General features: G+C 41.3%; 2 protein-coding genes across 11 annotated transcripts in view; both read right to left on the bottom strand.

The window, feature by feature from the left end:
- LOC125892247 (potassium voltage-gated channel subfamily KQT member 2-like) overlaps positions 1-20,535 on the bottom strand; it is a 38,093-nt gene extending 17,558 nt beyond the window's left edge. For 6 of the 10 annotated variants that reach the window (XM_049582140.1, XM_049582143.1, XM_049582142.1 and 3 more), the window contains exons 1-6: positions 19,967-20,535; positions 3,842-3,932; positions 3,634-3,760; positions 3,039-3,214; positions 1,412-1,537; positions 1,164-1,274 (exon numbers count right to left, since the gene is read on the bottom strand). In XM_049582140.1, coding sequence (XP_049438097.1) covers positions 1,164-1,274; positions 1,412-1,537; positions 3,039-3,214; positions 3,634-3,760; positions 3,842-3,932; positions 19,967-20,265 — 930 coding nt within the window. In that variant the 5' untranslated portion in view covers positions 20,266-20,535. Of the gene's footprint in view, positions 1-1,163; positions 1,275-1,411; positions 1,538-3,038; positions 3,215-3,633; positions 3,933-19,966 lie in introns of all 10 variants that reach the window. The other 4 variants (XM_049582137.1, XM_049582139.1, XM_049582138.1 and 1 more) reach the window with 1 other exon arrangement.
- An 855-nt stretch (positions 20,536-21,390) lies between these two features.
- The window catches only part of prex1 (phosphatidylinositol-3,4,5-trisphosphate-dependent Rac exchange factor 1), a 94,673-nt gene continuing 92,222 nt past the window's right edge, over positions 21,391-23,841 (bottom strand). The window contains exons 39-40 of the mRNA XM_049580617.1: positions 23,702-23,769; positions 21,391-23,589 (exon numbers count right to left, since the gene is read on the bottom strand). Coding sequence (XP_049436574.1) covers positions 23,547-23,589; positions 23,702-23,769 — 111 coding nt within the window. The 3' untranslated portion in view covers positions 21,391-23,546. The remainder of the gene's footprint in view (positions 23,590-23,701; positions 23,770-23,841) is intronic.

Here is a 23,841-nt window from a genome sequence, read left to right as displayed (position 1 = left end):
GAGCATCATTAACATTAGCATTTTGAGTAAAGGACAGAGAGTTTGGTTGCTGACGTATTTTTTTACAGTAGGTCAGCACCATGTTACGGATTCATTCATTCATTGATTTTCTGTCCCTGCTTATCCTGTTAGGGGTTGCGGGACTGTGGGAGGAAGCCGGAGTACCCAGAGAGAACATGCAAACTCCACACAGAAGAGCTCCCCCACCCTGGGGAACCCTCTTGCTGTGAGGTGACAATGCTGTGACTGTAGGAGGGTGCCACCCACAGCTATGTATTCAATAGTGATAAATACATTAGAGTACTTTACTCATCCCCAGAAGGAGAAAAGGCGACACATACTCAGCACTGCGGGGGCAATGTTGACTGATAACATTAGTCTTGTCATCCTTGGATCACTTCTCCTTGTTTTTGTTGAAGCCTCAATTTGCATCATTTTGCCTTGTCCATTGAAGTTAACATTGTGAATATATACTTCCATCACATACTGTAGTCCTTGCTGTCGGCTTCCTGAGGCTGTATTCCCTGACACCCAGAAAAGTCTTACAAGTACCGCGGTACTGCAGCACTGGCCTGAACTTAACCAGTATCACCATGCTCCTTGCTTGTCCGACTAAGCAACAATAACTAAGGGAAGCAGGACTTAGGATTGGTCAATTCTCATAAATTCTCAATGTAAGATTGAGTGGTGCAGCTTTGAATAAATAATTTGCTATGTTTAATATAAATTAGAACAAATGTGCCACTCTTGAGTATAGATCAATCCCAACTATAATACAACAATGTTTTTCATTTCATCAAAGTTGGTACAAATATTCAGTCTGGTGCCTTCCATAGTAATAAATCATGTAACTGATGCTTTGTTTGACTCAAACGAAAAGAAAACTGAGTGGTTAACATGAAAACAATTAAAGAACAGAAAAAGTGGCTTCTTTAGAAATTTAAATTTAAAAACTTTAGACGAGCCAAGAATAAGTGACAGAAGTGGACACACTCTTTCTTGGTGAGTTGCAGACCAGCAACACCACATCGATAAGCACTTAACACCATGAAGGACAGAGACTAAATGAACACAAACAAGGCTCTTACAAATCAGCACTTTAAGCTTTGTCGTCAGCCAACGACACTGGGTTCAAGATGTCCCTGATGAGCCCTTATACTTACAGCAGGAAGTGCAAAGAAGGCCACTCCAATCATGCTAAATGTGGCTGCCAGCAAGCGTCCATTCCAGGTCTTGGGAACCTTATCGCCATAACCAATGGTAGTGAGAGTGATCTGGTGAAAAGATGAATTGCAGTCACTGCTTGATCTAAGTGATGTAGTACAGGTTGGAGACACTATTCTCAAAGCTATAATGTGGATACCAGTCTCTTGAGGTTTTTATTATGTGTTTCTTTCCAGTTAAGTCTTACCAGTCCCCACCAAAGAGCATCAGCATAGGTCTCAAACTCCTCATTCGACTCCTTTTCCACTGAGTAGACCAGGAATGAAGCCAGGATAAGACAAAGGAAGCCTATGTACCACGCTGTGATGAGCTCCTGCAGGGAAAACCAATACAATGAGCATCAGGGAATCTGAAGCAATAAAGTGTCATCTCGGATGCGTTGCAAAGTGGTGATGTAACCCCTGTAAATTGGTAAAAATGGCCTTTCTGTAATAATATTGGACATGATTATGTGAGTTGCTTGCCCTCTGTGGCAAACCAAGTACTTCATAAACGTCTTTATTTCCCTCGATGCATGATACACAGCCGCCCTCTCTCCCTCTTACCGCATCACACAAACACACTCACATATACACAGTTGCACATTTTCCACAGCTTATTAGTGCAGGCTTATAATTCTATTTCAAAGCTCATTAAAATAAAACTGAGAGAAATGTGTCTCCTCACCATGACAGAGTTACTTGTAAGAGGTGCGACTGGAAACAGTGTGTCATTGAAGTAGCAAAATAAAGAACTGCACTACTTTCAGTTTCAACTCAGATGGTATAAAGCCCATCTAAAGATGCTGTCTACAGTTAAACTTGAATACTAGCGACTCAGACTTAGATGTAAACTTGTGCAGAGACCCATACACCTCATCATCTTTTTGGCCAACAATTCAATTCTTCAAATGGTTATTATCATGCATGTAGTGACATATGAGTGATGGCATGATTCCAGGGAAAGTGAATGTTGCTGAAGAAGGTGAAGGTGGTGACATAATGTAGCTTGATCAAAAAGACGGCAGCAGTCCATCATTTTTTTGCAACCCAAGGACATCATTTCTACTGGGGATGTCCCCCTCACCTTTCAATATCCTGTTTTTGCCCTGGGTCGCTCAGGCAACATACAGACTGTCTTAGCTTATTTATAGAGGTTGTTGAGCATGTGGCAACCTCCGGGGCTAAAAATGAAGCCAATGTATAAGTGCCAGAAACTACAGTTCCACCAGTGGAGGAAAGAGCAACTCATTCTCCATAAACCCTCATCTTGAAATGCCCAACTCTACAACAGAAATAATCATGTTTCATGCAAATCAATGTCCCTGTCATGACAAGTCGCTGCAACGGCAACAACACTGGTAACCTAACTATGGTGTAACCCTAGGTTCACAGAGTATAGACCTAGCCATGGCTGTCACTATTTCAGAGAGTTTACAGTTAATTAAAATTAACTGGATGGTTTTGGTCATCTAAAAGACTTGTTTTGTGTTTGGCTGAAATAAAAGACTCTTAAAGGAGTTGGATATGCAGTCTTTCTGGTAAATATATTTTTGTTTTAATGGGTTTCTCGCAAACAAAAATTAGCACTAGCATTATGACAGTTAACCATGGCTGCACTGTCACATGTGCACTGTGCTCACCAAGCTAGCAGCTAGCATTAGCATTATCTTCCTCCTCTCCTTTAAATATGTCAGACTGCAGATATGGTTTCAAACACCTCATGTCTTGCTAATAATACCAACCCTCTGATCACAGATTAGAGAAAGGTGTTTCAGTATAAGACTGGTCAACTCTTCCTGAACCTCTACAGAAAAAACAACAAAATGATGTCACCTTGCTGTGGGCATAAACTACAGATCCAAGCAGCTTCCAGGTGCCTCCACGGCGGTCCATACGCAGCATGCGCAGGATCTGCAGGAATCTCAGACTCCTGATGGCCGAGGTGGCAAAAACATTGCCCTGAGATCCAGCTGCCAGTACAGATACCGAGGCAATCAGCACCATGATGTCTGGAGAGATGGAAAACACAATCATAGAACTCAACACACCCCAGGAAGCCAGAGATAATGTATCCTTGATCGAATTAGACTGAATTAACAACACTTTATTGCATGCAATGAAGGTCAATTTTCTTGTAATTCAAAAGCTGCTGCAAGTACTTATAGGGCATCATTAGAAATGTCAAATTTTCATTTAGGCTTCTATGGCTACAAATTTGTTTCAACTTGTCGAGCATATCCTCAAGGCAACGAATATACTGCCAGTCACAGGTAAGCATAATGGTTATTATATCATCACTCAAACCCTTCAGCCTTTAAAAAAGGAAACAGTGGAAAAACACAGTAATGTGTCTGTGTGATGTTTTTCTGGTGGAGCAAGGTTACAGAAATGACAGCCAGCAAAACTCAAGCTGACCCCATTATCTCACCTATGACACAGAAAGGCTTTCTGGCAAATTTTAGCCTCCCTCTCCATCCTCTGTATCGACAACAGCAGCCAGCAGCCCATATCCTTACAATGTACTCCACTCCAAACACCACGATGGTCACAATTTCCTGTGGAACAAACCAAAATGGTGGAGTTAACCCTGTGATGTGAATGCAAAGGTTTACAGCAAGTCCATTAATGATACCTACCAGGATGTACAAGGCACTCTCTGAGCTGTTTTTGAACTCTCTGATGGTGGCAAAAACTGACAGTATGAGACAGGAGAAGACCAAGAGAAAGCTGGAAGAAACAGGAAAAAGAATATATCTGTTATCACCTTCTCATTCTCAGGTATGTCACGATTACATTTGTCCAATCTTGTTTTAGATACAGCAAATTTAATATAATCAGTGAAACAGACTGGAGAAACGTATGGATATAGCATCTGTGATGTCATTGAAAGGTTTGACAAAATGGGTTAGCTGCTCACTGCCATGCTCAGCAGTTAAAGGTCTGGTGTGCAGAATTTGGGAGAAATATTGGCAGAAAATTGTAATATTCACAACTACATTTTCATAAGTCTATAATGACCTGCACCTAAGAGTCTTTTTTGTTACCTTAAAATGAGCCATTTATATCTACAAAGGGAGTGGGTTCTCTTGCATGGAGTCTGCTATGTTGTTACTACAGTAGCCCAGAATGGACAAACCAAACACTGGCTCTAGATAGGGCCACATGCTTTTTCGCATCTGCCACCATAGCTTTACTACATGCTTAGCGCACAGGAGAAGTTTCAATTGGGTCTAGGCTGCCTTGAAGCCACAAGCAGTCCACCACACCCTAAAGACATGCTGTAATATTCCATAAATGGAACACTTTCTTTAAAAAAAAATCACCATCAACTAGGGCTGCACAATTCTGGAAAAAATGAGAATCAAGATTTTTTGGCTTATAATTGAGATCACGATTCTCCCACGATTTTTTTCAACCTAAAGATTTATTGTGCTTATTTCCTGATACAAAAGGAAAAGTAACAAAAATTATAAATAAATAATAAAAAAAAATATCATTAAATAACAAAACCTATGATTGTGCCTGATACAAGAGACACAAGGCACATAAACTGGTCAGCAGAGAGGGAACAGCTTAAATGCGACAGTTGACAGTAAAAACAATAAACTTTAGTCTCTTGTCTTCTCTTACAGCTTTTGTAACAATATTAACAATAATATCAATGTTGAACAACATTTTTCTTAGGTAGGTATAGGTAGGTTTTGGTGAACCCTGCAGCAAAGTGAGCCCTCTTCCTCAGAGAGGGTCTTTCCCTCCCAGTTTGTTCCTGGCGGCAGAGCAGAGTGAACCGTCTTTCTTCTCAGAGGATCTTTGTCCCATGAGCGCAGGCAGCATGCACTCCGTGTCCGCAGTGTAAACAACGTTCGCTGGCGATTTGACAGTCACTAGAAGCACATTATGACCCTTTGTAAAAGTTTCTGTGTGGTACCTGTGTTGTACATGAGCTAACGTTAGCGGCTAAGGTGTGTGTGTGTGTGTGTGTGTGTGTGTGTGTGTGTGTGTGTGTGTGTGTGTGTGTGTTTGTCTGTCTGAGGAGTGTCAGTACGTTGACTTTTAAGGGGTCCTCCTCACTTTGTCGGCTCTGTCCTGCTCTGCTTTCCAAACTGCCGGCCAGCTGTCGCTCTGCATCACGTGGTATAACGCTGCGTCGTTGGAAGCGCTTGTTTTCATGCAGATGATGTCCCGACTCCTGGCCCAGGCGGGGCCGGCAGAATCACCGTCATTGAAAAATTAGATCACATATGCATATGAATCGAGATCACGATTTTATTAGGATTAATCGTGCAGCCCTACCATCAGCATACATTGGAGCGACTCATGTTACTGACTGATTGTAAAAACTGTTAACCCAAAAGAAAAACCTATTTTCTTACTAACCCTTAATAGAGTCTAGACTTGCACAGTGTATATACATGTGCTGTGGTTTACCTCTGAAACTTGTGCTGTCACCCAAATACAATAGAGATGAATGGACATTTAAAGCATTAAAACAACATCTGAATAACTGAGGAGCATTGTGTCTTTCAGAAACAATGCCCCAGTCCATCTGGATAAACCACAGACCACTGTCAATCATCATTGGGACTATTTCTGTGGTGTAAAAAAAATAATAACAATAAAAATCTGGAATAAAAGCAAAATTATCTGCATGGCCTGATACGATTAGAGGGAAACAGACCCTCACGGTATCTCCACATTAGATTTAATATTCAACTGTGTTGATGGCTGCGGTAATATACCATAAAGACTGACTGCCATCTGCTGATCAATTTCGAAAGCTTAAGTGGGTACAGTTGGGGACTGAATGAATAATTAGTGCCGCAGAACCAGGGTGGTGCCTTCATTGGAGGAAATAAGACAAACATGATGAAGCATGAACAGCTGCAGCTCAGTTAGGATGAGTATAAGTTAATGACCATTGCTTATAACCACCTCCTTGCCGTTGGCTGTATTGTAAGTCATTCCCAGTAAGCATCACAATATAAAACCTGTGTTTTCTGTTTAAAAAGTACAAACATAGAAAGATAGCAAGCACTCGCCCATCTTTTCAGCAGCTACGTCTCCAGTCAAGCGCACAGCTGATAGGTAGCCTATGTGGTTTGTTTACATGACGTAACAGAAGTGCTTATCTAATTGATTCAGTGTGGAAACTGAATTTATACGAGATACATAATAAACAGATTATAATAAAGTGTGTGCAGTACAACTGCCACACAACAATTGCAAGGGAGATGCACAGACAGGACACTGTTGCGTGTTTTTGGCATGGAATTATAAGAACCTGACCAATGAGCTCAGCAAGAAGATTCTGAAGTATTTCAAAAGTAATCCAAAGTATTTAGAATACGTTACATTACATTTTAAGGCATGTACTCAGTGATCTGTGGTGGATTGCGTTTTAAAAGTAACCCTTCCAACACTGTTAAAGAGTAGGTTAGAAAGAAAGCATGAAAGAAGAATTAAAGGTAGGCCAGCAGATGACATCAGGTAAAGGTAAATGTTCATTTGAGCACAGATTTTTTTTCTTTAATGTATTGAATGACTCAGTCACATTAGGCTTCACAAACTTCAAGTGACCCTATACACGTGCTGTGTGTTTGCACACAAGTGCACAGGAAATCTGATCACCTGTAAGTGTACAACATGGAGTAACATCAGCTGACATTGTCATCAGCCTGCCTCTGTGTGCCAGGTCTTATTGGACAGAGTGAGTGTATTTACTGTCAGTCAGTAGCTCTTTCCTGGTGGGACAAACACTGATCAACCTCCGCCTTACAGTCTGAACAGCATCATCTGCCTTCTGTAGAAGTCATCGGTGATGGTTATCCTATTAACCCTTTCAACACAGGATGAGAGATCATGTCAGAGGTGATAAAACTAGTCTTGATAAGAGTGGGACAATACCAGAGACCAAACAAAGGTAGAAATATGTTGACAGATCAATAAAACAAGGATTCTTTTAGATAAAATAGAAAAGTGATGGCAGATGGTTTCAAGGAGACTGATGTGATTTAGAAGAAAATCAATTGTGCAGCCACACCTCCAGATGACTGGCTGAAAGCATCAGCCGAGCGCTTTATTGGTTGGAAGATAACATGTGATTTGAAGAGGAAGAGGCACGGCAGGGCCTGACCTCAGGGACTTCCTTTAGAAAAAGATCTGCTGGAAGGAATCCAAAGCAGAGCTAATGTAGAGCGCATGGTGAAACCCAATACTGGGACAATGCAGGGTTTTAAAAGACACCGGCACAACTTAGATTAATCATAGTGGAGATACTGTGGGTTGACAGCATGAGCACAAGATCAGATGTTACACATGAAAGCTCACACCACATTAAAGTGATGTCATTTACCAATATACAGTATGAGATGGGTGAGAGCGGGCTGATGATTGAGATCATGTAACGATTAAGTATCAATGTAATGTTACACTTTTAAAAGACTGAGAAATCATGGGGTGGCTGTTATGACGAACGTGTCAGTAATATCTATTTACAAATCCAGCGGACACTGAGCAACTTTAGCATTTATCTGGAGTCATGTTTCTTTCCTCTTGATGAATATTCACTCTACTTTCAGCTCTATTTTTGGTAGAGACCAAACATACCTGACAATATAGCTGCTAAATGTTTCACTACAGTTCTTCTGCTAGTCGCTGAATTTTACTGCCTGCTGTTATGTGCTGGAATGGTAACATACAGCTGCCTTTCTGCACAGCTTGAGATTAAGCTGATGAGAGCTTCCACAGCAATTAAAACAAGCAATGATATAAAAGAGGTGAAAATGCTGAAAAGCCGAGGGGAACTGCTGAGTTGGGTGATAAGTCTCTGTGGGTTCGTCACTACCAGTGACACCTTACCATTACACTTAGTCATTTCATCCATTATTAATATAAGAACTATTGATTCATGCAGCTTTAAAAATTAAGAGGCCTGGGAAGAGCCAACACCAGCCCTGACACACACACACACACAGGACAGCCCGGAATTCTACAGTTCCAGAACAATTATCTTCTGCACCATCTTTCAACACTGATTAAAAGTGTCTACCCTCGATTGAATCTTGTATTGCAAGCATATTTAAACCGAGGATTACATTCAGCCCATAATGTGTCAAATCATTCCAAATCCAAACTTCACTTTAAAACAGAGCCTAATAGTGAGGCTGACACTTTTGACTTAAAACCTACTCAGAGGGTAAAATCCAGACTGTGATTTAGTCATAGCTTAATATATTCAGCAGAAATGTTTTGCTTTGACAGCTCAGAAACACTTAGCAAAATCTTAAAAGTTTTCGTGCGTTGGATATAGGGGGATATATTGGCATAAAATGAATATAATACAATAAGTTCTGGCTTTATAGCGTTAGGTGGGAAATGTGTGTATTCCTAATGAGATCGACTACAAACATTATTCCTGCACAATCTCATCTGTATCATTTCATTTACTCACTACCATCCAGTGTTTGGAGAATATTTGTCCGACCTCTTTGAGTTTCTGCTATTTATCTTTCTGCGCAAGATACTATTAAGCTTTTTAAAAGTCTTCCTCCCTGCTCCTAACAGTTTTTCACCTTAGAAGCCCTTAAAGGCTCTTTAAAGGTCTAAGATGCTCTGTGAATAACTTTTATCTTAACAAGGATCTAGGGGAGGGGAACTTCTAAGAAAACTTCTTAGAATTTTGTCACTGAGAGCAACTCTTAGTGCTAGGAAGCTCTGTGAATACAGGCCCTGGTCCCTTTGTTTTGGAGAGGAAGAGACCTCTCAGGGTAATTCTGCTCCCAGTAAAAACCTGCTAAACAGTTAACAGCTATTGGAATTCTAACCAGGGGAAGTCTCAGCTGGTTGCAATCTGCTATCCCTACTGCTAGATGCCCCAAAATCTTAAACACTTCTTCTTTAACTCTGCAAATACAAATATATTTTATTTCCTGTCTTAATCCTGATCAAGTTTACGCAGGTCCCAGTGGCCCTGTTTACACTCAGTATTAACATATGTCTGGCATTAGAATGCATCTCAGTGAGAGTCTCTAGTAACCACTTGGGATAAAAATGTACATCATTTCCATTTGCAATGAGCAAATGTGTCAACCTGCTAATTCCAGCAATGCCCCGCCTTTGTCTAGTCTGCTGGAAATTAAAAGAAGAAGTTCGCAAACACCTTGGCACACGGGCAAAATTAAAACAATGCAACGGGTTCCTGTCGTGTTCACAGGTCAGCCAAATCTTTTATCATTGTGGCTTCTTGTTTTTGTTTCACCCTTTCAAACGACACCATTGGAGCACAAATGAGTGCATCATTCCGCCTAAGCATAAGCTGAATAGGCCCAGGACACATTAGCATACATGCTGCTGAAAGACTGTGGCCAAACTGGGCTCAGACTACCTCTGAAGGTGTCAGAGCAATCAGATCTCAAGATGCATTAAGACACACATTGGGTGCATTCACACTCGTTGCAAACAGGGCAACTGAACTGTACCTTCGCAGGAGGTTTTAACACAAACTTTTCTCTCCCTGAGTAAATTCAGAGTGAATCTGGTTACACACGTTATTTTTTCACATGATCTATCCTGATACACAAGTTCACCCAGGCTTTACTTCCTATCATGCTCCATCTAGCCCTCATCAGTCCTTATCAAGGGTCCTCATCAGTCCTCCCTGGATTCCCTTTTTCTGCTGCTGCAGTTTCTGTTTGGTCATCTCAAACTATTGGCAGCGGCTGCTGGCTTTCAGCCAACCTGAGCAAAGCAGCAGAGATCAGTGGAATGTGGCAATGGTAAAGTCCATGGGTGAGCTGTTTCGCTATGATATTCTGTATAATACTTTATCAGAGGCATTAAGACATGCCAACAACAAAAAGCTAAATGTGTTGTCACTGTAGCACATTCAGCTCTAGCTGCTGTGGTTCTCTACATTTTGCTTTGTTGGACTGAGGTCATTCTCTCTTACATCTACAGTATATGTGCGGTTTTGGCATCTCATACATCATTGATGACCACAGCAGTCAATGCTTGCTTGGTAAAAGTGAGTGTTTCATGTACTGAGAGAGCTTTTATTGCAGTGTGCTTTAAGTCTGCAGTTTGTCAGAAAAGGCTGGATTATTAAATCTGCGTAAACCGTTAAAAGGCTTCATCTCTTGTATTGGAATCACAGTCATTCTGACAGTTTAAATGAACAACACTGATATTCACAGCTTGATTTAGCTTTCTTCTATTCAAGGTCACTCCATTTTGCAGTGTTTTTCTGACAGTGGTTGTCATATATCATCTATATTTACCACAAGTGGCAAAAACACAACTTCTTTTCTCTCTCTTTTCAGCACCCATTCGATGCCCAAATGATCACCTCCGTCGCCACCTCCTGTGAGAGTGAAGGTACACATGATGTGTGCACAATTTGTCACTGTGTTAAACTGCATTTGTATATTCGCTGAAATGAGCACTGAGTAGATTTTGAGCTAAAAAAAACTGCTTCCTTTTTTTGGCAGCTGCTTACCAAATACAGAAAAACATTATACAGTGACCACCCTGAGGTGTCTGGTGTTCCTGTCTTTTCTGCTGTAGCCATCAGGCATATTTAGGTCAGTCAGTCAAGGAGTCTTCACATCTTGTCATTTATGGCACATTGACTTGTCACATTGACTTGTCATTTCACCATCTGAAGACATTCTTTAAAATGTAAAGTGGAAACATGGGATTCTTGGTCAGAATTCACAGGTCTACATTAATCATGCTGATACCGTAACAAGGTGATTTAATCATTATGTTGTCGATTGCAAATCCAAGAGATGCACTGTGAGACTGTACAAAAGCAGTTCTACTGTACTGATGTGGGAGCTGGATTTGTCTGTCGGTAATTATCTTCATGTAGTACCAAAATTAAAAAGGACTAGGCAGATCTTTTTCATTCCTTCAATACATATAGCCACTGAAATGAAATGTTGTGGACAAAGAAGCTGGTTCCCTGCAGGTCTAATTGGACATCAGTTTATGCGACTTTCCTGACCTGACCTTGCCAAGCTCATCAGTACCTACTAATGAGGACACTTGCTGATGATAAAGGAGAGGGGCAGAACCTGCCTCCTGAAGCAGTCCAACAATTAGCTTCTACAGCTATGCTTCCCTTTAGCATCAGCAGAGTGACACGTCTACCGACTCATTTATTCCTCCTGCTGTGGATACACAGAGCAGCTCATGGTTAGGGGTGGGAGACTTGGTTAAATATGCATGACGTTTTGTCAGGACAGAGAGGGCAGTAAACATGTCAAATTTTCAAAAATGAGTGAATGTTGTTTTCATGTGACTGGCCACAAGAGCCTGTCTAGATGTAATTGACAGCATCTGACTGTAATGTTTTGCTGATATCAAAGAGGGGGACTGAACACCCCCCCTCATGTGTCTCTTTGTGGTTATTTTGTGTCTGCTTGTGGTTGTTTTTGTCTCCTTGAGGTAATTTTGTGTATTCTTTGTGGGTTTTTGTCTCTTTGTGGTCATTTTGAGTCTCTCACTAGTCAGTAGTTGTTAATTTGACATTTGACTTTTTTTTTTTTTCATTTTGCAAATGAAGGCCAGGGGTCCCCCCGACACTGCTCAGAAGGCTTGTTCAGTAATTCAGTAATTAGAAGTGCTCCATTACAATCGAATAATTCAGTTACAGGTCTGGGACCAGATAGGACGACATCTGGGTCCAGACCCTGGTGATGGAGAGGGACGGCAGGTTAAAAAGGGGGATGTATTTTGGTCATTTTGCTAACAAGAAGGGTTGCATCCCCCCCATGCTCTTAAGTGCCTGCTGCTTATTCACTTTCTTGCAGAAATTTAAATGAGAAAATGACACCACTCACAAACATGAGAGCGTAATCGAGCTTCTCATTTGTCTACTAGAAAGCAAATATGGGTATATCCCAGAATGTTGAGCTTTCATTACTTGTGAAATGTTTTAATAAATATCTTAGAGCGAGGGAAACAATATCAACTAGTACTATTAAATGTTTTGCACACTACTTCTAAAACAGCTCTTTCATTTTGAAACAGATATATTGCACATACAGTATTTCCCTATTTTTCTGTAATTGTTTTTTTATTCTATACATCTATGTGTCTTGTCTTTTGTAGTGCTTATTTTAAGTTTATTGTTATGTACCAATACACCAAAGCAAATTTCTTGTGTGTGGAAACCATACCATCCAAGGTTGAAAAATAAAGCCAACCTCAAAGTGCTAATAACTGCAGTTCCCGAAATGACCACTTGAGGTGAGACACTAGGTGAAAACAGATATCATCATGAAACTTCCTCAGTTCATTACTTACAATAGTATGAAAAAAAATGTATGTATTACATGTTTTTAAAATTCTAATGTTTAATTATGCAAATTAGACATTATCTCATTAAATATGTGCTAATTTGCATATATTTTAGGAAGATAAATCTGAACATCTGATAAAGCCAGGTGCAAAATTCTTTTTTCATTTTGTTTACATGTAAGATGAAAAAAAAATACAGAGGGATTTAAGGATATCTGCTTTTATTACCTAGAAAATCAAAATATACTGTCCATAGCCTTAAAAATGTCACATAAATCAGGCTAGGAATGATTTATTAACAAATCTCTCTGTAAATATCTTCAGAATATAGCTAGGTGTATAACTGGAAAGTTTGGGGTACATAGGTGCTACAGAGGCTGAGATGTTCGACTTGGAGTATGACAAAAAAAACTCATTTTGAGAAAACAGCATTCAAAGATTTACATAGGGGAATTTAATGCATTTCTATTGGAAACAGTTGCTCACAAACAGATTAAATGTTCAGGTCCTTTGTAATAATAATATAGTATATTTCAAATTGATCATTTAATAACATGACAGGCATATAAGGCCTACAACTAGTAACCCAACTAATAAACACATTGGCCTACACTGCACAATGCTAACCTTTTGGTAAATTTGGGAGAAGCTTACTACCGCAAGTGGGCAAAATGTAATAAAATAAATGTCTAAATGTATAATTTGAATGTTTTCTTTATAGCAGTTTGAAAGAATACATATTCAAGGAGTAAACTGACCACTGCATGAAAAACTGATGTTTTTGCCTGCCATGTCTCACCTCATTGAGGCTGGCTCCAGCAGCCAGCCAATCTCCATAGACCCCCGTGTCACACCCTAAGTTACTGTACACTTGCTGTTTATGCTTGTTCTGTTGCAATTCACTGAGCAGAAGAAGAAATGCTGTAAAACGTTGCAATGGTCATTGCCGGTAGGCTAAGTGTGCAATGGCTGTGTTTCATTTGAGACAACACTACCCTATCAAGATTTGCATACTACACAAGTACGTACACAGTGTAGTGTACTACATGTCAGTGCGCTAACAAAAGTATCTGATTTGAGAAGCAGTCTGAGTCAGATCCACCCCTCGCTCCTCCCCAGCTTCACCCTCTCGTCCAAATATGGTCACTTATGGCTCCAAAAACCCAAGATGGCAACAGCCAAAATGCCAAACTGAGACAGACAGGCAGACAGTCATGGTGGCTACGTCAATAGTGAAAACCTACTTGGCAATATGGCAGATTCTGATTCTAAAGTAGCCAGTAAGGCCCGGATTTATTATTAAATTACTAATACTACATATCTTTCATTCTACTGACCCTATAATAGAGGTATCCATGGTTTCTGATCCTGCATCAGTCAGATAGATGGATGCTTCAACTTCTGATGAAGTTAACATTCTGATGCCACATGCATGGTGGCACATTCCCACACACTTGTGACATTGAGGCTCTATTTTTACACCACCTCATCTGAATTGCCGCCTCTGTCCCCAATAACAACCCACTTAGAGAGAAAATCACATTCACTCTCACAGTTGACAAACAGCCATGGACGGCATCACACACACATCCACTTGTTGCCAGAAAGGTCCAGACGACATCACTGAGAACGTGACTATTGATCAATCAAGTTGAGGGGGCGGTGGTTGGAAGCAGAAAAAGTCTGCATTTCCTCCTGAGCTGCAGATAAAGAAACATTGATTTGCCCCGCTCAGCACAACATTGCCTACCCAGACATACTCATCACGCTAAATTTAGACTGCGACGAACTACAGTAGAAGAGAGCAAATAAGAGAGGAGGGATTTTTCACTAAGCAAACAGTGCCTGTGAAGACCATGTGCTGGCACTGCGGCGTTCACTCTGTGGGCTCCTCGGGGGATGTTTGAGGGCAGTGATGACTTTCTGGGGCACTCGTCTTGTGTGGATGCACGCACTAGTGACCCTGCTAGTGTAGCTATCTGCTGTCATCGTGTTCCTTATGAGCCACAAGGGTACGTTACGGTGCATGCAGCATTCACAGCAGCCATTACTGCAAAATACTCAAGGGGTCTTCCTGTTTTGGAAAAATAAATCTTCACTCCACAGTTAATCATTTGCTACTATCTGCAAAATCAGTGTAAGTAGGTGAAATTTTTAATTGGTATGATATTGAATGTGACCCTGAGATATGACAGTCTTGTGAAGTCAAGATTCAGATAAGGAAAAGTACACAAAGAAACTTTAGTGGGATAAAAAGATCCTTCTTTCTTCTTCGAGGACTGTGCTTGGTCTCCTCCAGCCCCTGAGGCAAAGGTCTGGCTCTGTCTGCTAAATGCACCACTATGTTTACCAACTAGGCTCTGACTTTGTCTGTTTGCCATTTGGATCTGGACAGGTAACGCAGAATGGGTTTATCGGAGCCTTTATCTGCCTCCTGCAGCCAAAAACAACACCATGAAAGTGGTGAGACCAAACCGAGGACCATCAAATCAAAACAATCAGCTGGAAGCCACTGAAAAGCTTTGAGGAGCTAAGGGGACCTGTAGAGCTGGGTGATAATTCACTTTAAGTTCATCACAACAAGTTGCAATGGGGCCTGGGGTGGGTGGCAATAAAGAGTGTGCTACTTACTCCAAACAAACTGTGAAAACAATTCATTTAAAATGATAATTTATTATTTTCTTTGGTATTTTGTCATATATGCATTAATGGTATATATGGGTATATTACTCAGTATGTTGGTAGCCAATGTCAAGTCTCTATTTGATCATGTGAAAGGGTCATAAACCCCGCACCCTCCATGTTTGCAGATACGACCAAACTAAAAGATGGTTTCTGTCATTTTAGGTAGTTCTTACACTGCTGTATGTACAAGTGTTTGTTTTTATAATATGTTTGGTTTTAATTCGTTTTTGATGCTATAAAAAGGGTGTTTGACATCATAATTAGCAGTAGTGCAAGACGACTGGTGTGCTCGCCATCAATGGCTCTGCTCACGATTGGTCAGAGAGGTGTATGGGCAGGAACTCAACAATGTGAAGATCACTACTGTACAGACAGGCTCCAAATGATGTCACCAGTGCAAGATGCCAGCAGCCATTTCTGGAATTTTTCAGGCGCCTTGGAAAGAAGCTTAGCCTTGTCGCAAAATTTTCCCAGTGGCCACTCACGGTATTGCTGCGAAAATATCCCCTGCTGCCCCAAAATCATTTTCCCCATTATAAAAGAGAAGCCTGTAAAACTGTTGACAGGACACCTTCAGGTGCCAACAAGGTCAATTATGACTCTTTCTACTGTGAATTTTTGAGCCATAGTGGATTTATACCTGTAAAACTTCTTTTTTTTGTGTATGCACCAGGTGAGCAACGCCATATATGAATAGGTGCCATCTTGGTGTCTGGTATTTACCGAATACTACTGAATATATCAAGCTAGCTTTTTTACTCTTTACTCATTAATCTTTACTTCAATCTGTCAACATTCATACTATCAAAAGAAAAATTCTGAATTATGCACATACTGTACACATGAAGCACTGAGAAAACAAAAAGAAAAGCAGTGCCAAACAGCTGAGCTAGCTTGTGGCGCCATTCTTTCTATTGTAAGTGTGCCATCACAATGATGTTGAAGCTGTTATTTTAAAGTTAAAAGTTGCATACTGTTGCTTAAAAGACTTCTTTTGTATGTAAAAACACTTTCATTGTGTAATTTGGCCCTGCCATGACCGTCATCACTGAATTCATAATATAGTGAAAAACCCATTTCAAGCTAGCAACTTCTGCAGAATAGCAGCTGTAGCCATGAGTGACATCAACAGGATGATGAGAAATGCTAAAACATAGTGTACCAATTACACAAAGAGAGAGGAGTCAGCAAAGTGAGTCAGTAATGTCAGTTAACCTAAAAGTGCAGTCTCGTGTCAACATCACGAGGGACAATATTATTAAATATTGAAATATCATAACAGCTTTTTGGGGCTTTTCATCAAAACAACGGTGGCGACACAATCAATTCCTCGCCATAACCCGACAACAGGACTCAGCATTCAAATAGTCTTCTACTCCCACTTCCCATCAGACACCTCTTCTCCTATAGCAGACCACTCCATCACATCTCAGCGGTTTGGCAGCCACCATCTGTCTGCTACTGTCCTTGGCTTATTTCTTCCCCAGTTTGTCTTCAGCTGGCCAGCTCAGCAGAATAATGAATAACTGGAACATGTCCCCAATCTGTCTCCCTAAATCACTTTGAGAAAGTTTAGCGGAACATTCATTTTGTTTTCACTGATCGATCGCTCTCTGAACTCTTTGTTCAACCTCCCTCTCTCTGCCGTCTCTTTTTTCAGTCGTTGTCCTTTGTTCCACTTTGGTGCCAAACTGACACATTTTGTCATCTTACAGCTGCAGAGGCTTTTCAACGTTCTCACACAGCTGGTGCTTCCTGCAAGAGGACACGCAGTAATGAGGCTCCTTTTGAAGCCAAATCAGTGAAGATATCAGAGCCCTGATCTCTGTATCAGTGCAGGAATATACCAACGCTTGGATAGATTCAAACAGGATGCTAAGCTGTAGCTAGAGATGAGACCCTGCCAAATTAAAAGCCTTTTTTTGCAAACTGTCAGATTGCCCCTCCTTACAGAATTTGTGTGAACCAAGAACATTGACACGCTGCAACTGTTCTGACAGCAGGGTGTTGGAAGAACCATTTGCTGTGAAAGGTATTACACAGTTTTCCCTTTCAAACCAAGTCACCCCATGCTGCATTGAACAAGCAGTAAAGATTGAGATCCACAGGATTATCCTTGACTGTGGACCACCGTGTGTCTCCCCTTTCACTGATGTTGGACCAGCAATGGAACACAAAGGAAAGGGTGGCCTCGGTCTCAGACAACTAGATGGATAGAGTGAGAAAGAGAGGGATGAGAGGCAGCGAGACAGAGAGCACTCTGGGTATAGGTACTCATGTTGCCCATATTGATCATTCACACATGCATTACAAACGAGACCAAGGAACAAAACACCTGCCTAACATTTCACCCGTCAAAAAGAAATAGCTGCTGTCTGTGCAGGGGCACATTCTGCGGTGCTCTTTGTCAGCTCAAGGCAGCGGCGTCATTTTGTTTGCCAAACGCTGTCTTTTGGAGCAGAGATAAGTGGGAGAATGAAGGAGGAGGGGGACGATTTGACTGAAGTCAGCACATGATAGTTTTATAAATCAGCTGGCTGGCAGTAGAAATAGTTGGGAGACTAAATGAAGTGTGGTGACTATGAATAATGTATAGAAGAGAGAAATGGAACAGAGGCAGAGTTGTGGAGGAAATAGTATGAACTCTGCATGAATCTGCTGTAACTGTTGGTCAGTCATGCGCTCTGTCCCTTTCTCCAATCTGATTTCTTCACATCAGGGTGGAGTTGTACACTAACTTGCTTTCTGGAGAATTCTGATTTTGGGAAACATGCTGCTGACCCTGTTCTAACTGGGCTGCTTGGTGTAATTTGCCTCCAAATGCTGTATTATCCTACAAAAACCATCCCTGCTGCCTGCGCTAGTTTCAGCCATGAAGTTAGCTCTTTGGAGCGAGTTCATCAACACAAAACAACACAAATGGTAAAGAAGGGGTTTTAGCTAGCTGTTATAGTATTCAGTTAATATTTCAGAAGTACCCAGAGGCTGTGTGAGTGTGTGGTTTCACATTAAAGCACAGGCTTACTTCTGGGCATCCAGCCGTCTCTGGGGAGTCGATATGCTGTGCACAGTGAATTCCTTAATGCTGTAGCATTTCAACCCCTCACTACCAAGCATGCGGTATCACTGAGTCGGAAGGACTCGGGCATGGCTGGAGGGCAAACTACCAGCGAAAGTTTACCCACCTTTTCATTTGGAGAATAAAGCTGACATTTGCTTTCATTTAAATAGCATGGACAAAACTGCTGCAACTACATGTGTTAGAAGATTTTACACTTAAAGGTCAGTTTACTAGTAATTGGGAGTATGACTCAGCTTGTGCAAACATTAATGTCTTCTGTGGCTCTGGAGGAGCTGTATCAAGCCTGCGAAAATAGAAATAATGGTCGACCAGTGGTGGATCTTCCTCTCGGCGATTTGGCAGCCGTCTAAATAGGCTAGACCCCCACCCCCCACAAAAACCCCATAACATTCATTCAGAAAGTTTTGAGTGCAGTTCACCTTGATCATTGCAGTCAGGACATGCTTGACAATTGATGTGTATGATGTAAGAGCAAGTAAAAAGGCAAAAACAATCCAGGGCACATTACCCAAAAAAGAGAATAGAGGAAGACGTCATCCATTACCTCTTGTTCTTATTTGTATTCATTCTCATTTGAAATAAATATAACAGATATATTTTTGGGGTGCGGGGTGGGGGTTACTCGCCTAGGCCGCCAAATGTTTAGGTCCACAACTGTTGTTGACAACATGAAGTCTGCATTTCAGACACAGACTTTGAGAGATGGGGGCGATTATGAGACAGGGAGGGTTACTACTGGCTGCATGATGGGAAATGTAGGATCCAAGTGTGGATATCTCAGCCTCTGCTGCACCGATTCTGACCACTTTTTTTCTGCCCTTCCTTAGCCCCCCAAACTTTATTGGAGTGCACCACTAAATGACTGCAGTACTCCTTTAATGTGTGAGAATTAAGGGATGGTTTTTGCTCGCTGGATTGTTGTCAGTGGTGGCTGCTTGTCTCAATGCTGACCACTCACCAAAAGGTCACACATCACCTATGTTATGCATGATCACAGACAATGTTTTGTATGCAAGCCAGACCTCTCACACACACAGACACACAAATACCTTAACTACAAGAAGCTCAGAGACTGTTAGTAGCTGTAGTATCCAGAACACTCCTTGTGCACACACACACACACACACACACACACACACACACACACACACACACACACAGTATATATGTGCAGAGCCTGACTGCAACGTTAATTAGTGAAAGTACTGACGCGGCGCGGAGCTGTCCACAGACCGCGGTGCTGAAACCCGCTGCTGCCGCAACACATGAGAATTCCAATCAATGGAAAACACTAGTGTGTAAAAATGTGAGCACATGTCGGAGACACACAAGACTGCAGGCATGTCCTAAAGCATCGTAAACAGACAAACGGATAAAACTCAATGAGCCAAAATGCCAATACGACAGAAGTTGCAAGAGGCGGCATGCAGAGTTAAAGCAGGAGTTCTGCAGGTGAAGTGATACCCCTCCTATAACCGGGCTGTAGCAGCTTGGCAGCATGACAAGGCTTAACCCTTTAATGCGCCATCTAAACATCATCATCGATGTAAAACCAGACACAAAACCCAAAAAACTCCATCACATCTCCTCCAAATAAAAAAAAAAAAAAAAAAAAAAAATCCTGCCACAGTAACGGGAGTGTAAAAAAAGGCCACGGTGACAGAATCAACATGCTTGGCTGAACATCACTTACACATAAGCGTGGTAGATGAACGCCCATCCCCGCGGTCTCTCCAGCGCATTATAAAGGAAATTCTGTAGTTTCCGATAGCTGGCATTTTTCTTCGACGGTCTGGGTCTCCCGGCGGAGATGCTGGACCTCGGTCTGCAGAGGATGCTGCTCCGCTTGGTGCTGTCTGAACCCGCAATGAGCAGCGCACCATCCCTGCTGGATTCAGGAGCCCCCGGGTCCAATCCGACAAAGCCGACTTTGTGCTTCTTCTCTCCGGCTTGAGCTGGGTAAACCCCGCCGTTGAGAGATTTCTTCACCATTCTAAAGTCGAGACGACTCTACAGAGGAGTTGTCCGTGCCCTTGCCGCGGGGATGCATCACCGGTGCTGAGGGGTGTGTGCTGGTGGTGAATGCAGTCGGTGTCGGTCCCCCTAGAAAACCAATTGCAATAACCGTGCGAAACTGCACAGTGTATGCTTTTACCTTAGCCCCTTCCGGCCATTTGAAACACACAGCAAGGAGGGAAATGCACACGATTTTCACTCCACAGTCTAATCGCGTTGGCCATCAGCAATTCAGATACAATCTGCATAATGGCTCAGAAATGACTAAATTAAACTGAACATGTGACCAGCCTGCTTCTAATGCAACAACATCTGGCCTGGTTTGTCAGTCTGAAGCAAAACAATTACAAGTTATTGATCAGGAGAAGATCATGCTCTGTGTTTTGGGAAATGTCTGTCTAAAAATATATCCCCAGATAACCTTTCATCCTAGCTACTTAAGTCCAGCCCCAGAGAGAAACTGCAAAGATGATCATGCAATATTCATATGTGCAGCTTTCTTCAGTCAGTGTAATGGACACCTGAAACTATGTCAAGCTATGTTCTTAAGGGTTCTGTATGAGTACAGGACACATACAGTGCTTGCCAAAATTTGATCTGTCAGCATCAGTGAGACATAAAACAGAGAAATGGACAGTCCTCACTTAGCTGAGTGCTGAAAGACAATGTAGATCAATTAGCATCAAACTGACGTGGAAGATAAGGATTAAATAATGTATAACAGTATGAGTGAATTCAGTGTCCCCAGGATACACATTAGGTTAGCTAGACAGCAAGAGGTGATCAAAGATCTCATGTATTGTGACATAAAGCAAAATTATGAGCAAGTGGACTAAGAAAAGAAAACACTTCAGCCACAGGTTCAATTGTTGACTTCCAGTAGCACTTATTCACAGCCTGCTGATGTGCTCTGTGCAGGCGAAGATGTGATAATCTCCTCCTTTTGAGTCATTCATACACATCTACAGAAAAACACAGCTGACCAAAGGCAACATAAACAGAACATGTTGTGAAGCTCTGTGTGTTAACATTTTGATATCAGACATCATGGTCCTGTCAGGTCACCGCTTGCAAACACTTCTGCTTCATTGAAAACCATCATTGTACTGTGAACATTTTATTTACTAGCTTGTTAAGATTGCATTTACAATGATAATTTTAGAAAGATTTCACAAAGATCCTTTGTACAGTTATTTTCAAGCAACATAAAATTGCAAATAAAGTATATACAAAAACATTAGAATAATGTAAATAAACGTGTAATCAGTGACATATGTTTGTCCAGCTACACCGACATGCTGCAGTCATTAGCTCATTGAAACTGGTGACATGCTTTAAACCAGATTGGGGTAACTACTGCTGCATTCTGAGTTTATACATTATACACAGCTCAGATTAGGAGTAAATTTGATATGGGAAATGATAACAATGCACATATCTGCTGAGTCTAATATACCAGCAGGGGGATGTAGATTTACAGTGGCCATGCTAGTGCTGAGGGATGCGTAGAGACTATTGCAACATGCTCATTTGGAACCAGACTGCTTTTAAATAAATAAAAAGGACTAAGTGATCAGCCTAATGAATGCAGCATGTCAAGAGAGATTCATGAAATGCATGTCGATCCTTTTTAACAGTCAGAAAACAACAAGTTGTCAGTGAGGTTATGCTCAGCAAAGAGAAACAATGTCTCTTCGAATGCACAGTCATGAATACAAAACGTTTTATATACTATATTATCTCCATAAAAATAATCCAATTTAATTTATAGCATTACTCAGACATATCCTATCTTTCTTTTCTGTGACACTGTTACAGCTTGTATGTACAAGAAATTAAAATTTTCAGTAAAATAATGTTAACTGTGTTTCAGACTTGAAACGATCCCTTTGTTTACGTCATCCACAAACTGCTTACAGTACTTTTTGCTAACACTGCTACTTGAATGGACCAATCATTGTGCTTAATACCTACAGTAAATACAACAGTAAAAACCAATTTTTAAAAAGTCAAGATCATGTCTCAGTTAACAGAAGGCAATCCTTCAACTAGTACATTTGAATTAATATATTAATAATTTAACAACCTGTTGACTTAGCTGCTTATTGATCAGCAGCCTTGTATGGTTTACTTTAGCTTCCTTTGTCCTGATTCTAATTAGCTAGCTTCTGTTCATCTTCCCGCCCTTGCTGTCCCTGAAGATCAATGTAACACTTCCTGACGTGATCAAAGTCCACACATATAAATAAAATACACAAGCAGTTACGTCTTTAAAAAATGGCATGCCATTGGTCCTTTAAATACTGTTCAATACGTAGGCTGGAATGCTTTTAGATTCTTTAATACCTGATATAGTATAAGAGAGGGATAAAAATGCTCCTTCCGGACACAATAAATAACTATCCTTCATATAGTGCAGTAATACAGTACTCACACTAAACCTACAGTAATTGCACAGTAACCACATGCAAAGGGCTGAAAATAAGAGCAGCCCCCCCACCCCTATCATATGTCTTTTCATCTGTCCCTCAATATCCCTACTTCCATCTCTCTGCCTATTCTTTGACTTTCTGCATCTATTCAACCAGCCTACATACATGAATACCAGGGTATTCGAGTATTCTACTTCACTTGGGGTCCCAACATTGAGCCCTGGGGAACACCAGCCCAAACAGACAAAGAGACAGCTCTCTGAAGTTGCAGTCCAAGGCAAAGCGGATAACATCTGCATTTAGGGTGACAGTCAGCTACAGGTAGTTTGGTTAATCCAGTTAATAAAAGGAGCTCAGTTAGGAGCATAATCACTGTGGATGTGTTTCTGTATGAGGCCTCAAACTGGCATCTCCCTTATGTTGTGAACATTTTGCACCAGTTGTTAAGTCATTCATGTCAGCTTCGTGTAGACAGACAGCCAAAGCAGTAATACTTCTATCTGGGTGGCTTCCCAGGATGACAGTACATGACTAGTCTTGAGCTTCAGGCTGCATCAGTTTGACTGTAGGTGCTCCCTGGTAACTGTCATTAGTCATTTGTACAGTCTTCAGCCTGCACTTTGCACTGAAGAGTCTAGTGGTATCCATGGTGGAATGATCCCTGTGTAACTGGGGCAGTGGGAGGGGCAGGGGTCTTTCCATCGGGAGAGTCTCTTGGAAAGAAAGCGGTGAGACTCGCACTCTTTCGTTGTTGTCATCTCTCATTGGATCTTCCTATTTCACATTCACCCTTTCTCTGAAGAGTTCTCTGAAGTGACGCTTTCCTTAGAGTTCCCCATCTGAGGGTGGCAAACACAGCTTGAAGAGCCTGTTGAAAAAAATAAATAAAATGAGGAGAATCCGCCTTGTCTAAGAGCATAAATGGTATCATTATCAAGAGGTGTCTGGAAGTGTTTTTTTTTTTTTTTTTTTTACAGTACCTTGGGAATGATGGAGGCATCTGGTCCATTACCTTGAGATTTTTAGCAGAGAGCTCCACTCTTGCCCCCTGATAATAGAGAAAACATCCTATAAGTGCTACAGTGACCATACTGCAGTTAGCTCAATTATCCTGAATAGC

This window comes from Epinephelus fuscoguttatus, linkage group LG7 (genome assembly GCF_011397635.1).
Source record: "Epinephelus fuscoguttatus linkage group LG7, E.fuscoguttatus.final_Chr_v1".
Classification (NCBI taxonomy): Eukaryota; Metazoa; Chordata; class Actinopteri; order Perciformes; family Serranidae; genus Epinephelus; species Epinephelus fuscoguttatus.
This window is presented reverse-complemented; position numbering and strand designations above follow the sequence as displayed.